General features: G+C 42.1%; 1 protein-coding gene across 1 annotated transcript in view; it reads left to right on the top strand.

Moving 5' to 3' along the window:
- The first annotated feature begins 1,719 nt into the window (after positions 1 to 1,719).
- Positions 1,720 to 14,857, top strand: part of ANKRD50 (ankyrin repeat domain 50) — a 41,750-nt gene continuing 28,612 nt past the window's right edge. Inside the window, exons 1-2 of the mRNA XM_032187457.1 lie at positions 1,720 to 1,770; positions 2,468 to 3,757. Of these exons, the coding sequence (XP_032043348.1) occupies positions 3,279 to 3,757 (479 nt within the window). The 5' untranslated portion in view covers positions 1,720 to 1,770; positions 2,468 to 3,278. The remainder of the gene's footprint in view (positions 1,771 to 2,467; positions 3,758 to 14,857) is intronic.

Genomic DNA, 14,857 nt, shown 5'->3' on the forward strand with positions numbered 1-14,857 from the left:
TAAGATCTGGCTCTTAGGATGCTGAATCTGCAATTATTTCTTGCTTTTGTTTGTTTTGAGTTTTGCTTTTTTTTTTTTTTTTCCCTGTTACTGTCAACCTCTTTTGTCTCTAGCCAACTTAACTGACCAGAACTGCAATTTAATCACTCAGAATGTTATCTATTGCTATTCTTTCCTTGTTAAAAGAAAAACAAGGGGGGGAATTTTGCAGTTCAAAGTCTCTTGGAACTCGTATTAGCATCAGTTTTCTGAGTCGTAGCCTCTACACTGTTTCACACTGGAAATTAGGCACTGCTAGGAAAGAAAAAAGCTTAGAGAAGGCTATTTGCCTAAAGTTTTTTTTTTTGTTTGTTTATGTTTTTTTTTTTTTTTAAAGACTTTTTGACTTCTGATTCTCTTTCTGTTTCTCCCCCACTCCCAATTGCTTTGCAAATTTGTAATTCACTGCTTCCAAAGGTTCTTCAAACTTGTTCTACTGGTTTTCAGGAGTAGGCAGACTTGTTTTTCTAAGCTCTTCAGGATACCAAATGAATTTAATTTTTCATTTTGTTCCTACAAAGAATCCTGGGACGCTCCTTGAAGGGCAGTTCATGAGTGCATGGCATCGCATGGACACAGTGTGGGCTCCACAACACTTTAATTACCCCGTGTATGAAACCATACAGAGCTGTGCTAACACGAAGGCTCTTTTCAGTAACCATGAAGACGTTGATCGAAAAGTTAAGGGGAAAGTGCTGTATTGTAAATAATGCAGTCAGCTCCAGGAGGTCACGTTTTAATGAACATCTTTTCCTCCCTTGCCCTCGGGCAGCCAAGATGGAGGGGAGCTCCTTTTTTTTGCTGGGGTGTGGGCCTGAGGAAGGTCACTGGAAAGACCTTATGGTGGCTTCATCCCTGCTAAAACCACTGGAGATGTGGGCCTTGAGGGGTCTGTGAGCTGAGGGAGCATTTCTTACGTTGAAGAGAGTATGAGATGGGAATGGGCCAGCAACATGGGCCTCAGGCTAAGCACAGGGTGCTGCCAAGCCCATCTGGGAGAAAATGGGGGGCTTCGCTTAGGTGAAGGACAACAAACTGCTTGCTACTGCACACATTTTGGGAGGCTGTGTGCTGAAACCCTGCCTGAAATGAGCCACTTCAGGGCAAAATGAGAAAAGGCAGTGGAGTGGCAGAAGTAAAATAAGAATAAAAGCGGTTAGGTCTACGCTTGGTTAAAAAAAAAATGAAAAAAGCCGGTCTTGCATCAAAGAGACGGCTGAGGGGACGCCAAGCGAAGTGTCCCTCGCGTGATCCGACCCCCATTGTTCTCGCCCCTCGCCGTTTTTGCACTTGAAACGTTTCATCGCCTGTATTTATTTTCCGCCCCCCGCCGCTCCCCTCAGGGCGCCAGGCCCCGGCGGCAGGAGCCGCGCTGCCGCCCCCTGCAGGGCCGCGCGGGCAGGGTCCCGCCGCCGGGAGGGGGGAACGGGGGACGGGACACACGGACACGTCCCTCCCGGGAGGAGGGGGCGGGCGGTGCAGCGTCCCCGCCGCCGTGTCCCTCCGCCCAGCACTACTTCTCCGCCGGCCGGCGGGCAGGGGGCGGGCTGCGGGGCGGGCCGCGGGGCGGCGCCTGGCGGCGGGGGTGAAGGAGGCGCCGCGGAGCGCGCACGGGCGGGCTGAGGCGGCCGCGGAGCGGGGCTGGCCGCGGCCCTGGCACAGCGGCGCCCGGGGGGCGGGAGCCCGGCGGCCCGGAGGAAGAGGAGGGGCGCGCTGGGGGCGCCGGCGGAGGTGAGCGGGAGGCAGCGGGGACCCCCCCTTCGCCTCCGGCACAGCCCGGAGGTTGTAGGGCGGGGGGTGACAGCGGGGAAATGGGGGGGGGCTTTGTGCGGGGTTTGGGGGCGCGGGGCACGGGCGCGGGGGGCTCCCGGCTGCGCTGCTCGGCTCGGGGCGTGCCCGGGGTGGTGCCCCCGGGGCTGGGGGGGACGGGGCGGTGGGGAGGGAGCGGGCAGAGCCCCGGGGTGGAGGTGAGGGAGAGCCCCGGCCCCCGGGTGTGCCCCGTGTCCCGCTGCCGGCGAGCACGGAACAAAGACGGGTGCGAGGCGAGGCGAAGAGCCGTGGGCAGCGCTGGCGTGTGGAGGAGCCCCCCCCACGCACAGCCCGAGCCGGGGCCAGCTGCAGGGGGGTCGGGCACGGGGAGGGCTGGGCTGGGTGGCGAAACCGGGCTGGGGGGGACCCGCCAGAGAGAAAGGGGTGGGCTCGGCGGGGCTCCCGGGATCCGGGAGGCTGCTGTCATATCTATTGTTTCTGAGGTTGAGATCCTACGTGGCTAGTCGCACCCTTCAACGATGCTCTTTAAAAGAGCTTTTTTTGGATTAATTTAATAGGAGGAGTAATAGCTATTGACTTTACTCTTTGTTGTCTGCTTTGCGATTGACCGAATTACGGCTTGCACGTAGGGTTAAAAGTGCTGTCTTCTTTATTTCAGGGCTCTAGGGGATGATGTTGTCTCTCCTGACATCTTGCGATTGAGATACCTGAGAACAGGTTCAGTAAGAATCCCGGTTCCCGACGGAGACGCTTACGAATGAACGTGCTGAAATAAGAAGTTGTAAATGCGCTTCTTTTCCTGTCATCTGTACCGCATAAGAAACCATAATCCGAAGCACTTCTCAGACACTTGCCCAGATGTACGAAGTCTGCCTGCAAAGTTCTCTGTCCAAACTGACCGTTTCTCAGTAAATAGCACATATCCGCGTGTTTGGGATGTGTACATAGTACTCTGAAGAAAAATCACTTTCTTTATAAAATTCCCAGAAGGAACGCTTTATTATGGACAGCTTTTTCTGGATTTACATCCAGAGAGATTAATGCCTAGAGTTGAAAGGCACTTAGTGTATACTGAAAAGCTGGCTTTGCCTCAGTTTTTCCAGATGTATTGTCTCCCCCATACACTGGGAACATACACAACTGCATAAACTACAGATGTAGTCATGGAGCTGTGTGGACTTTTGAGCCATAGGAGAAGTATTGTTGAGCGCTGGTATCAGACGCTGCTTCATGATGTCAGCTGAACTGTGATTGTGTTATGCTAATCATAATAAAGCACCCAAATGGAGTGACACCCTTTCCAGGAAGAGGCTGTTTAGTTTCACGAGGAAGGTTAACTGATTACCTTAACCTCTGTCAAGTTCTGTGCAGAAGACCTTTCTGTGCAAGATGAACGCGTTTCTCCTTGTGCTAAGGTGTTGAAGGTGTACTGCTGCTTATGACAAATCCAAGAGAAGAAGCTTTATAAAATGGCTCAAACCAGCTTGCTGCAGGGAAAGCAGTTTTACTGTAGGGAGTGGGTTTTCCACAAGCTTCAGCACTGCCTCCAGGAGAAAGCTAACTGCAGCAGTAGTGCTGCCAACAAACCATCTCTTGTAGCAAATTCTGGGAATAATACCGGTGTTGTCTCTGGGAAAGGAGCTGCCTGGGGTGTATTGTTGGTAGGAGGGCCTGGTAGCGGGAAGACAGCCCTCTGTACTGAGTTACTGTGGCCAAGCTCACCTGCAAACCTGCAAAGAGGCTTACATCGTCAAGCTCTAGCCTTCCATTTCTGCAGGGCCCAAGATTCTGACACGCTCTGTGTTGGAGGGTTCATTAGAGGTTTAGTTGCACAAATCTGCCGCAGTGGACTGATCCAGGGATATGAGGACAAACTAAGAGATCCTGCCATTCAAAGTCTCTTACAACCGGGGGAATGTGAGAGGAACCCTGCTGAAGCATTTAAAAGGTAAAAACAAACAAGAAAACCCTACCCAAAGTAAAACCCAAATAAAAAGCAGTACTGTTTTCTATTTAGGTTTTGCTTCCAAAGAGTCTACAATATAGATGGTTTGTCTCTTGGCTTGTTATCTCTATGAATTACTCTCAGAGCTTTCACGCCCACTGTGGAAAAAAATGAAGTTTGTCCTTATAGCTGACATAAATAAATGTTTTCTTTTTAAACGAAATTTACTATTAATAGTGAATTTATTTACATTTGTATAATGATATCCTCAGTTGTAACTGGGGTTTTGGAAAGACTTTGAAGTAATTGCCTTAAGAGCGGATGACAGCTTGGATACAGGTAGGATGAAGTCAGTGGCCTTCGTGTGCCATAAAGGTCTTCACAGTTGTCTTCACAGACCTGAAACAGACCTTTCAGGACCCTCTGTAAAGCTTCCAGTACTGTCCTCTGACAAAGAGGAAACTGGACTAATGGATCTCTGGGTCTGATCCAGCACACCAGTTTTATCTTTGTCTAAAAATATGCAGTAGGAAAATGTCCATTAACTCCTGGTGTTACTTCTCACAATGTGGATGGATTTGCCAAGACTTTATCACTACTTACACAAAAATAAAAGTATTGAGTGGATCAGAAACTCATCAAGAGGGTCCATCCTACCCCTTAGAAGGTTTGTCAGCTAAAATGAAGCAAAATACATACTATGTAGTGCTCCCTAACAAACCAGAGTCTTTTCAGTATGTCATTGAGAGTTGCATTTCTCTGAGGGTACTAGTGATGGTGTATATAAGCATGTGTATCTGTAGATTCCTTAAAAGAGCCTGCCATCTTGAGCGTGGTATTCACAAGCATGTGTCTTATCAGTAGCTTATTCCTTTGGGTCACTATGAAGGAAAATTCAGAAAGGACAAGGATTGTCTCTAGCAATAGAGCTTCTACTGGTTTTGCTGGTGGTGTGAAACTTTCCTGGGTTGTTAGTTAAACTGACCTTCTTTACTGCTGCAAAGTGACTTAACTTTCTGTGGTGCTTAAGGTTTTACTGGATGATGTTCATCGTATAAACAAGAAATCCAGTCTCCTTTTATATTTTTCCTGTCTACTAAGGCTGGGTAAACAAACACTGAGGTTGAACTGTAGCACTTGATCATACTGTCATGGTTTGGAAAAGAACCTTCCAGTTCAGGTGGCTGTGATATCCTTGTCTGGTAAATAAACAGGATGCGGGTCTACATTGTTTCCAGTGTAGTGTCTTAAAAGCAAAACAAGCAGACCAAAGTGAGACTATTTCTGGATTTTTTTGTTTGTTGCTAAGTGAAGATGCAACTTCTAACAGCTATTAAGGCCCTCATTTCAGAAGTGTTAAGCCCTCTCAATCTCTAATGACTAAAAATGGGGTGAAATTAGGTGTCTATAAACAGAATAGCAGACTCTCTGTCTAGCTTTAGGCAGTCTTTTAAAATCATGGAAGTGGATTAATCTGGTGAATAAGAGCCTGTTTACATTTAAAAGTCTATTACAAAGAAATCTTACTAATTTAGAGCAAATTCTGTCTAAGAGCCTCAATCTTGCCTCTGCTCTAAACACGACTGCCTTGCTCTGAAGAACAGGAGTTAAGAAATGTCTTTAGACAAAAATGCAATATAGAAATATAAAAGATAATTGCAAGTCCGACCTTTTTAGATAAGACTGCTTTATGAATGCAGGGTTTAATGACAAGCTGCTTTAGTATTTAGGTGTTTATATGGGATTCTTGGGTTTGTACTGGAGAAATTAGATGACAACGTTGGGTACCATTATCTCCTTTCTAAAATTTTGGGGCAGTGATTGTGAACTCTTACTGTTAGGCTAAAAATACTTGCAATGTAGTACATCAGCTTTGATCAAGGATTTCTCTTTATTTATTTATGGCCCTTCCTGTACTCCAGTGTTCCTCACCTGCCCTGATCCCCTGCTCTCCAAAGCGGCTGTGGTAGCTGGTGTTTATCTTCCTATTTCAGATTTAAGGGAGATGAGGTGTTAGAGACGAGATGCTTTCCTGGCAATTGAAGTTTTCAGCGCTGTGGCAAGGGACCAGGAGGTGGCTGTTGACAGCAGCACCGCCAGCTTGTTCTGCTGCAGCCGCTGTCCACAGACATGAGGATCTTGGTGACACCACCTCGCCCTCAAATGCCTTGATTGCTTTTTAATGGAGCTTTTGTTAATATATAAAGCAGGGAAAAAATGCTTACTAAAGCTCTAAGTGAGAATTTTTCATGATTCCAAAGACCTGTCAGGGAGCATTCTAGCCTGGTGTGGTTGTATAGGCTTCCTGTTAAATTTAAGTTGTTGCAATGGGAAATGAGTTTTAGGAAGAATTAAGTCAGCTGATTGCCTTTCACACTGTGCAAAGGCCCTGAAACAGTATAAAACCCCCATCTCAATGCTCCATTGATTTTTACCTTATTTTAATTTTCTTTATTCAGCAGAAGATGGGACAGACCTTTCTTGAAAGGCGCTGTTGGTTTTTTTCCTTTGCTTTGCACGGCTGCTCCAGGCCCTGCTACACATTCATGGCCTAAAATGGAAAGCCTTGGCGTTAGAAGAGCTGAACAAGTTTACACTGTTCTGGTCTTTGTGTTACTTGTCCTAGAAATAGTGAGAAAGAAGAACTTTACGGTGCCTTGTAAAGTGTCAGTTTATTCAACGTAACATGCATTGGTCAAAAGAGTGAATCTTTTCAGGAAGAATATTTTAAACAAGTTTTCAGCAACCTTTGCAGTCATAGTGGTACATGTGCAAGTGATTACCTAGAGAGTTAGGACTTTTCTCTTCCTATTTGAATGTCTTCTCTTAAAATTTTCTCACCTATTTATAACCTTGAATTGCCCTAAAACTTCTTTCAGGGTCAGATCTTGCAGAATTGTGGACCTGGAAGGTGTGCTACATACAAGTGTATTTAGCATTTCTGGCTGCCGACAGCTGAGTGAAAGAAGTGCTGTTATGGCACTGCTTCTGAGCCACTTCTCTTCTCCAGCCATGCTGTTCTGGAGCAGAAAGCAGTCTTAAATGAAAGGCAGAGCAATGAAGCCTCACATTCAAATTTTAGGTGAAAACTAAGCAGAAAAGTATAAAGGAAACGGCCAAGTATGATACATACTCCAAAAGACAGATGAAAAATGTGTAAAACATTTAATAGAAAAAGGTCTATTAGGCTATTCTTCCCCATTTAAATAGAAAAATCATAACCAGAATAACCTGAATTTTGCCAGACTAGGTTGTGAATGGGGGTTGTTTTCAGTTTTGTTGGAACAAGGTCATACTGCCAGCGACTGGAAGGAACACAGGCAGCTGTCAGTTATCCAGGGCCACGAGGAAGTAGAGGAAGTCAGATACAAACCATGAAGCTATTTAAACTAGTCTAAATTTAAGGTCTTGGTTTATATTTTTTGGAAAAAGAGAATGGCATTAGACTGCTCCAGGCAGCGGGGGAAGGCACATCTGCCTTGTGGGGCTGTGGCTAGGGCTGGTGGCGGAAGGCAGAGCTCGGTCAATTCACAGCCCAGAAAGTGGACCGGACTGGAAGCGTTGAACCAGTTTATACCACATAGTGATTTCTTTTCCAGCCAGTGCTCTGAGTTTGAAAGCCATCCAGGAGCAGCGCTCAGGAATCGGTTTCAGGGAATTTAGAGTGAGAGCAGCTGTCTGTTAAATAATGCCGCGTGGTCAAGCTTGTGCTAAGCTCACCTGTGGTATGCAGCAAAAGCTTCAATGCTGTGTAGTGCTTGGGTGAACTGATGATACCAATAAATCCCTAAAAACTGAACTGCCACATCTCCCAGCTGGAGATGCTTTGCTGTCACTCTCAGACAAAATCATTTGCTCTCCTCTGTATGCCTTCTCAAGGAACTTCAAATCTTGTGAGGTTTTGCACATGGGTGTTTTTCACATGCTGAATTGGGGCAGTTAAGTTATTGTGCAGCGTTCCTAAACTTTAGTATTAAATTATATCTATACAATAATTGTAGTGTAAGATGAGATCTAAGAGGTGTAGGCTATGGAAGAACAAAGCTATGAATTCAGATTTCTGCTTATTTACATTGCTGAGATTGCATCCCCATGCAATTACCTCTGCTGGATCAGTAGGGACCCAAGAAAAGAAGGATAAAATAAAAGCTGCTGAACACATTTGTTACTGTATAAGAACTTCACAGAAATTGTCTCAAGCTGATATTGTATCTTCTTTACCAAGAATACATATGGCAGAAAAGACACCATAGACTTCACTTCTTCCATGAATGGTGATGCTGAATTCAGTGTCATGGTTCTTGTTGCAGCTTGTCAGGCAAGCACAGCTTTTCTTCTGTTTGTAACTCCTGATCTGTGCTACTTACTTGAAAAGAAAACTCCCAGAGAGTTAACTAAGATGGATAGCTGAAAAGAGTCACCCACACCAAAACTTTGAAGTGGGATGTTGCAGTTTCTGTTGCCTGTGTGTATACCTGTGGTGTACTTCCTATGTGTCCGAGTACAAAAATGAATTTGCACTGTAGTGGAATATGACCCACAACATTAGATGATTTACAGAATGAAGCAGTTCTATAATTCTGTGGCATATGTAAATATCCACAGACCTGATTGTAATACGTGTAAGAGGTCATGTAGGGTTTTATGCTGACATTCAGTTTGAAGCTGTGGTTTATACTGATGAAAATTGAAAACCTTCTTGCATGAATCATTGGTTTGGACAGCATTAAAGTACAACAAATCTTCTGCCAATAGCTGTTATCTATGTGAAGTGACTTTGACCAGTTTGTGGGAGAACTCTGAAGGATTGAGCCTCTGGTGTTTTATAGTTGGCAATGTGATGGAAATCTTATGGCAGAACTCAATCTAAAAAAAAATAATATAAGATTGTCAATCAGTGCTACAAGTATTTCCATCCCCGTTCAGCCTCCTTACGTGTGTTGGATTACCATGCTACCAATTCCTTTTTTTTTTCCTTCTTCTGTTCCACCCCCAAGAGTGGTATATGGCCAGAAAGCTGTGAAATTTATGTGTTCAGAAGATCTTTAACCTTTATCTAAATGATAAGGGGAAACAAGTTTTATTTCATGTTCTAGGTTGTTTCTGAAATTATAGAAAAAAACAGGTTTGTTCAGCAAATGTTCTGTGACAGTTGTCCAGGGTCTTTAAATCTGCAGTACTGGAATGCCATTTTTCTTGCCTTTTATTTAGCATAGATGAAGGAGAAGGTTCAGAAAATGAGTTGTATGTGATAGATGAAACATGAAGAAGCTGTTCTTTTTGGAACTCCTTGTACTATCCTTGAAGCCAGTAATATAATTATCATGGATCGTGTAGACTTTATTGAGCAATTAATTAGTCAGCTTTTCACTGTTTTGGAGTAGCCTACTCTTAATTGCAAAATTGCTTAAACATTTTTTGGAGTATATCTAAAAAGTAGAGGGCCAGCTCCTCATCTTTCCTTTTCTTTCTCTCTTTTTTCTTTTAACCATTTACTTTCACATTATCTTTAGCTAGTAGAAGGTTTCAAGTCCACCTTAACGACTGAGGCAAGAGATTAGAGTACCCTGGCTTCCATGAAAGCAAGAAGGGTTAGTTTTCAATACTGCCCTACAAACTGTGTGTTGTCCTTTCTAGTGAATTAACTGCAGTACATGCTGCTGTTTGCAGCTGGCAGAAGCATGGAAAGGACATACATAGGAAACTTCTAAGAGTTTCATTGACACCCACGGTTCTGCAATTTCAGTGAAAATAAGCAATATTTGTTTTGCTTTGGAGGTGGTGAGGTGGTAGTGTGTGGTATTCAGGCTGCTTTTGTCTTTTTTTAAGTGTGTTTAGTAAGTTTCTACCATGAACTTAAGAGGGATTTGAAATAAAAGATAAACTGAGAGGCAGCACATTGGAGTCACAGGTATTTGATCTCAGGCTACTGGAGACTTGAAAGCTGCTGGACTTTCTACCAGTTAATACTGAGTTGCTAACATCATGCAGAACAAATGTTTTTGTACAAAAGAGATGCCGTGACTTTTCTCTTCCAGGTCTCAGTCTCTCTGGAAGTGGTCTGCATCTTTCTCTCTGACCTCCTGCTGTCTGCAAGGCACTGCTACACAGGCTTCCAGCTGCCTCTGCAGCGCCAGTACCATTTTGGTAGCTGTAGCCTTGCCACAATTACAAGGTAGTATGAACACAGATCTTGTCAGACTCTAATTTCATGGAGCTATAAATGGTAGAAACAAAGCCGAGGACTAACTATATCCTATTTCATAGGAAGATCTGAATACATAATGAAATCATTTACAAGACCCTTTAAAGAAGAAAGGTTTTCAACTTCACAGCATGTTTATTCATTTACCACATGTAAAGTTCAAATGTGCAAGTAACTGACTTCCACCTAGAGAGGGAGGCTTGGAGGGGACCTCAGAAAGTCAAGTCTATTTCTTTGTCCTGGACAGAAGCCACCAAGTCTGAGAGATGCTTGCTTTATCTGCTTTTATGCTGCATTGCTCTTACCAGAAGAAAATTCCTGTATGTCTAACCTGAGTTTTTCTTGCTGTAATCTATTGCTCTAAGTTTGTTATAACTTATGGTATTCACCAAGACATTGAGCATAGATTCTTTCTTTTCTTTTTGAGACAGCCTTTTACTTATTTGAAGGTCTTACTTCCTTTCATCTCATCTTTAAGCTACGTAATGCTAACTTGTTAGTCTTTCCTCAGAGGTCACACCTAGGAATGTGATATTAAAAAAAAAAAAAACCTTAGCTAAATGAAGTTTTCTGTATGCAGAGGGAAGTTTCATTAGCAATATCTCAGGTGTGTAAATATGTAACATTCTACTTCCATACTTTCCCAGAATTTTGTCTGTTCCAACGTCATTCACTTACGCTTGACTAGAACTGTGAAGTGAGTTGGATCCTAGCCCAGAGTAGCTTGGTCTGGTACAAGATTGGCTTCTGCTTATAATAGTGGCCATAAACATTTTCAGTTAAAAGCAAGCTGAGAGAGCAAGTCATCTTGTGTTAGGTATCTTTCAGTAGATTTGCTTTGATTGATGCGTCGATGAATTGTTCAGGATCTCAGCACCTACAACCTGCCAAAGGAGAAGTGCAGGCAGGGCTCTAGCAAGGGAGGGCTTCATCTCATTTTTGCTTTCTAGGAGTTAGCGACAGAGTTGTGGAGTGGGACATACTTCCATTCTTTCTTTTGAAATTGTATCATTTTGTATTATTACACTAGAAGAGACAGAAGAACATACCATTTCTTTATACTTTTCAGGGAATTAGTAGGAGAATTAGAATTGATTGCTGTTGCAAGTAGTATAGAGATTTTTTCAATTGAAGATGATAAAATTTGTACACATGGTATAAAAAAAATTTTGAAACCTTTCTTCTGTTATTGTATTAACTGTTAATGATTTCAGATAATCAGTGAGCTTTTGTAGAAGGTACTGTATTCCCTTGCAGTCCTCTCCAACATTTTAGAAAGCTTAATATTGCCTCAAAATTTATGTACTTTGTGATATCTTTCTCATCATCCTCCTCTTAAGTTTGTGGAACAAATAGATCACAACAGTATATGTCTCTGAATAAAGTTGGTTGCCTTCTCTTGATGTCTGGAAGCGTTGCTTACAATTTTTCTCTGGAAGGAATCACTGCTGCCACCTCTTCCTCTTCCATGTACTTCAAACTAAAGGAATTAGGTCTTAAATGGTGGAAAAGGGTTCTAGGTAACAGATTTCTAATTTACAGAGTATATGTAGGAAGATAGCTGGAGTAGCCTTCTAAATCCTATCCCTCTCCTTTTTCTTTTTTAGGTTTAATCTTGGTGGTCCATCCCATGTAGTCTTCTGCCTGTGCAAGTCTTATTTTGAAGCAGGGTGTTGGACAGAAGCTGAGTGTTGGAATGACACGTTCTTAATTCTGTGTGATTAAAGGCTAGATTCATAAAAAGATTCAAGTCTTTCCACTTCTTGAAAATTTTAAGACTGTCCAATATAGTCACGGCAAAACTTAAGGAACATGTCACTGACACTACTACATACTCAACTGTAATGGAACAATTATAATTTGCTCTTAACATTTGATTTCTGGTGAAGAAACTTGGTGTCAAAAATTCTTACCTTCGACATTGAGTGGCTGAAGGACTGTTTATTTAAAAAATGCTTAATAAACTATTTTTCTTTCAGCCCAACTTCTATGGGTTTAATCAGAAAGATTGGATGGTTTTACTCGTTAGCTCCTTAGTAGATTGATGTTCAGGCTGTGGAGGCTTAAACTTAGTGATCATGTAGGAGAAACATAAAATATTAAAACAGCAGACAGCCTTCACAACACAAAGCCTCTTACTATCCTTCATAGGAAGCAGCTACATGTAAGCTGATATCTGCAAGATCAAAAGGTCTTTTGAGATCTAATGAAGAAAAGTGGTGAACAAGACAGTTTGTGTGAAAGAAGTAAGGAACAGTACAAAAAAATCTATTACGCTGAACTTTAATATTGTCTCCTGTGTGGTGGTGCACTTTGAAGATGTAAACAACTACAGTGGATGAATGTTAAACGTGTGGTAAAATGCTGCTCGTCTTCAATGTAGCTTACTAGTTGCAACAGTTCAAGTAATTATGAATACAGTTTCTGTGCTGACTTTCACTTTCGTGTGGTCTGTTAATTTATAAGTATTTACATAGTTGTGTCATGTACATTACAGAGACTTCCAGTAAATAGACCATTTGCCTACTTTTCAATTATTCACTAACATGATTTATTTTATACTCAGAAATTAGACTAGAGGCAGGACACTGATGGAAAATCTTAGTGATTCATGAGTGAAGGGAGAAAAGAGATTTTTCTAAGAACATGCAGATGTTGAAAAGAACCAGCCAGCTCAGCTTCTATTTCCCAATTCAGTGAAACTGAATTTTTAGGAGGTGGATTGGTATCTCAGAAACTTAGTGTCTGGAGAGCATCTTGATTCTGGTGGAGCTTCCACGCGTTTTACTTCATAGCACATCCATGTAATGGGTAACATGCTTTAGACTCTTATCGACACAGGTTTTCATAGAAAATGCTGTGTTCTCATGCTCTGCACTATTAGAAAGTTGAACATTGCCTGAAGCTTAAGCAGTTGGTGGCATGTTTCTCTTTAGGCTTTTCCCTTAAATCTCTGGAGTTAGCAGGTCACATAGCAGCAGTCAGTGTTTCTGCAAGAGCAAGTTGTATGTTCTTCTTTCATTGTATGGAAGCTCTGCATACAGACTGAACATAATACCACTTAAGGTTTTAACTTTTTCAGTTTGAATTACCATAAGAAAGTTTCCCTAAGGCATTTTAATAATGACAACTCACATAGGCCTTTTTGTCTTCTACTTCTATAGGCATTAACATTTTGCCTTTAATCTATGTGGCTCAGTCTTAAACCTTGCAGGTTTTCCTATAAGCTGTTTAGTTAGATGGACCTTCATAGCAATTCTCACTTGTTAATTATTTCCTTTCCCTCCTGTTTTCTATGCACATGGTCATAGCTTGTGCAAGGGTTTAAGTTTCTTTTCTTTTTTCCTTTTTAATGAAAAAATGAAAAGGATTTGGAGGATTGTGAAGTAGAAAGGACTTAGTGTGTCTAATATACTGGGAAAAGATAGTATTGAAATATCTCCTTCTGAAAGCGTTAGTGAAGCCATGCCTTGAAGAGGTTTCAGTTTCTGCCATGTGATGATGTGTGCAATGCACTGGGAATGCTCATAAACCTTCCATGCTTTAAGAGCAGCTGTGTTTTAAATAGCTGATGAAGAAACAGTGATTGAAGAATTGCTGCTCAAAAAATAATTAGGGTGAGTGTGATGTAGAAAAAATATGTATTGAACACCTATATATAACCCAATCCTTATTTCAAAGGTGTTGCAGAGGAAGTGTTGCAAAGAATGTAGGTGTGTGGACTCTTGGTACACTTGAGTGACATCAAAATGTGGTAGGATAGCATGAAAGAAGAACTGAAAATGTGATCAAGAGAAGAAAGCAAAATAAGGAAATTTACGTAGCTGATGGAGTGAACGGTGGAAAGCAATTGCAATCAAAGTTGTGTCCTTGGTGCATTTGCTTCTGCCTTCACACATTGGACCAAAATGTTCTTGTTATGATAGAGGTGATCACACTTTTTGGATCAGTTCTGGATACTGTTTTTAAATGGGCAGGAGTGGGAATAAAGGATCATAGTGAGCAGACTTTCAGACCAGGGGTCATTGTGACATCTTTTCCTTTTTCTGTTTGTTTTTTTTTGTTTGTTTGTTTGTTTCATTTTGATTTTTTCATGTACTAATGGTAATCGGCAGTAGTGTGGCATATGAAGAGGAGAAAAGGGCACCCATCTTGCACAGAAGTGAGCCTGTGTGCTAAAGGTTGGAGTTATCTTGTCAGATGGAAGAGATTAGGAGGAAGAGGGATGTTAGGGCAGCATCGTACTTAGGGTTATTTGAAGAATCATAGACTTGTCCTGGAAGAAACAGAAAACTTTTCAGAGATCTCATTAGGTAAGGGAAATATGAGCAGTATAGAGATGACAGTAACAAGTGGGTATGCATGAGCCTCATGGGCAAAAACTGTTGAGAAAGGGATTACAACATCACCTCAGTCTCATAGCACCTAATTAAAAAATCTTGGTTTAACTGCACTAGCTCGCCTGCAGTGACACAAATCACTAATGTCTATACTTTCTGTCTACTTCCATGAAGTAGAGTTCAACAGGATGGTGGAAAAAAGCTGTATTTGTAGGTCAAGCAGGGCTGATAGGTGGAAAGAGAAATTGTCTTAACATGATTATAAATTGCCCCAAGTTAGGAAAGGGTTATTAGCTCTGCCTTTTCTACCAGGTAGAAACTTAAATAGCCAGGCAAATAATTTAGGTAAGGATGTTTCAAACTGTTGGGATAAGTTGCCACCTTCTATTTTTATTCATGATAAAGTTGCTATCCACAGTGAACTTTTTTGTTAGTGTTTAAATTGGTATGGGGAAAAAAAAAGAATTTAATTTATTTCACATTGTCTGTTATAGTTAGGGTTAAAAATAGATCTTAGTAAATACGAAGCTCTAGAATTGCTTCCAAGGCTAAACGCTG

This window comes from Aythya fuligula, chromosome 4, assembly GCF_009819795.1.
Source record: "Aythya fuligula isolate bAytFul2 chromosome 4, bAytFul2.pri, whole genome shotgun sequence".
NCBI lineage: Eukaryota > Metazoa > Chordata > Aves > Anseriformes > Anatidae > Aythya > Aythya fuligula.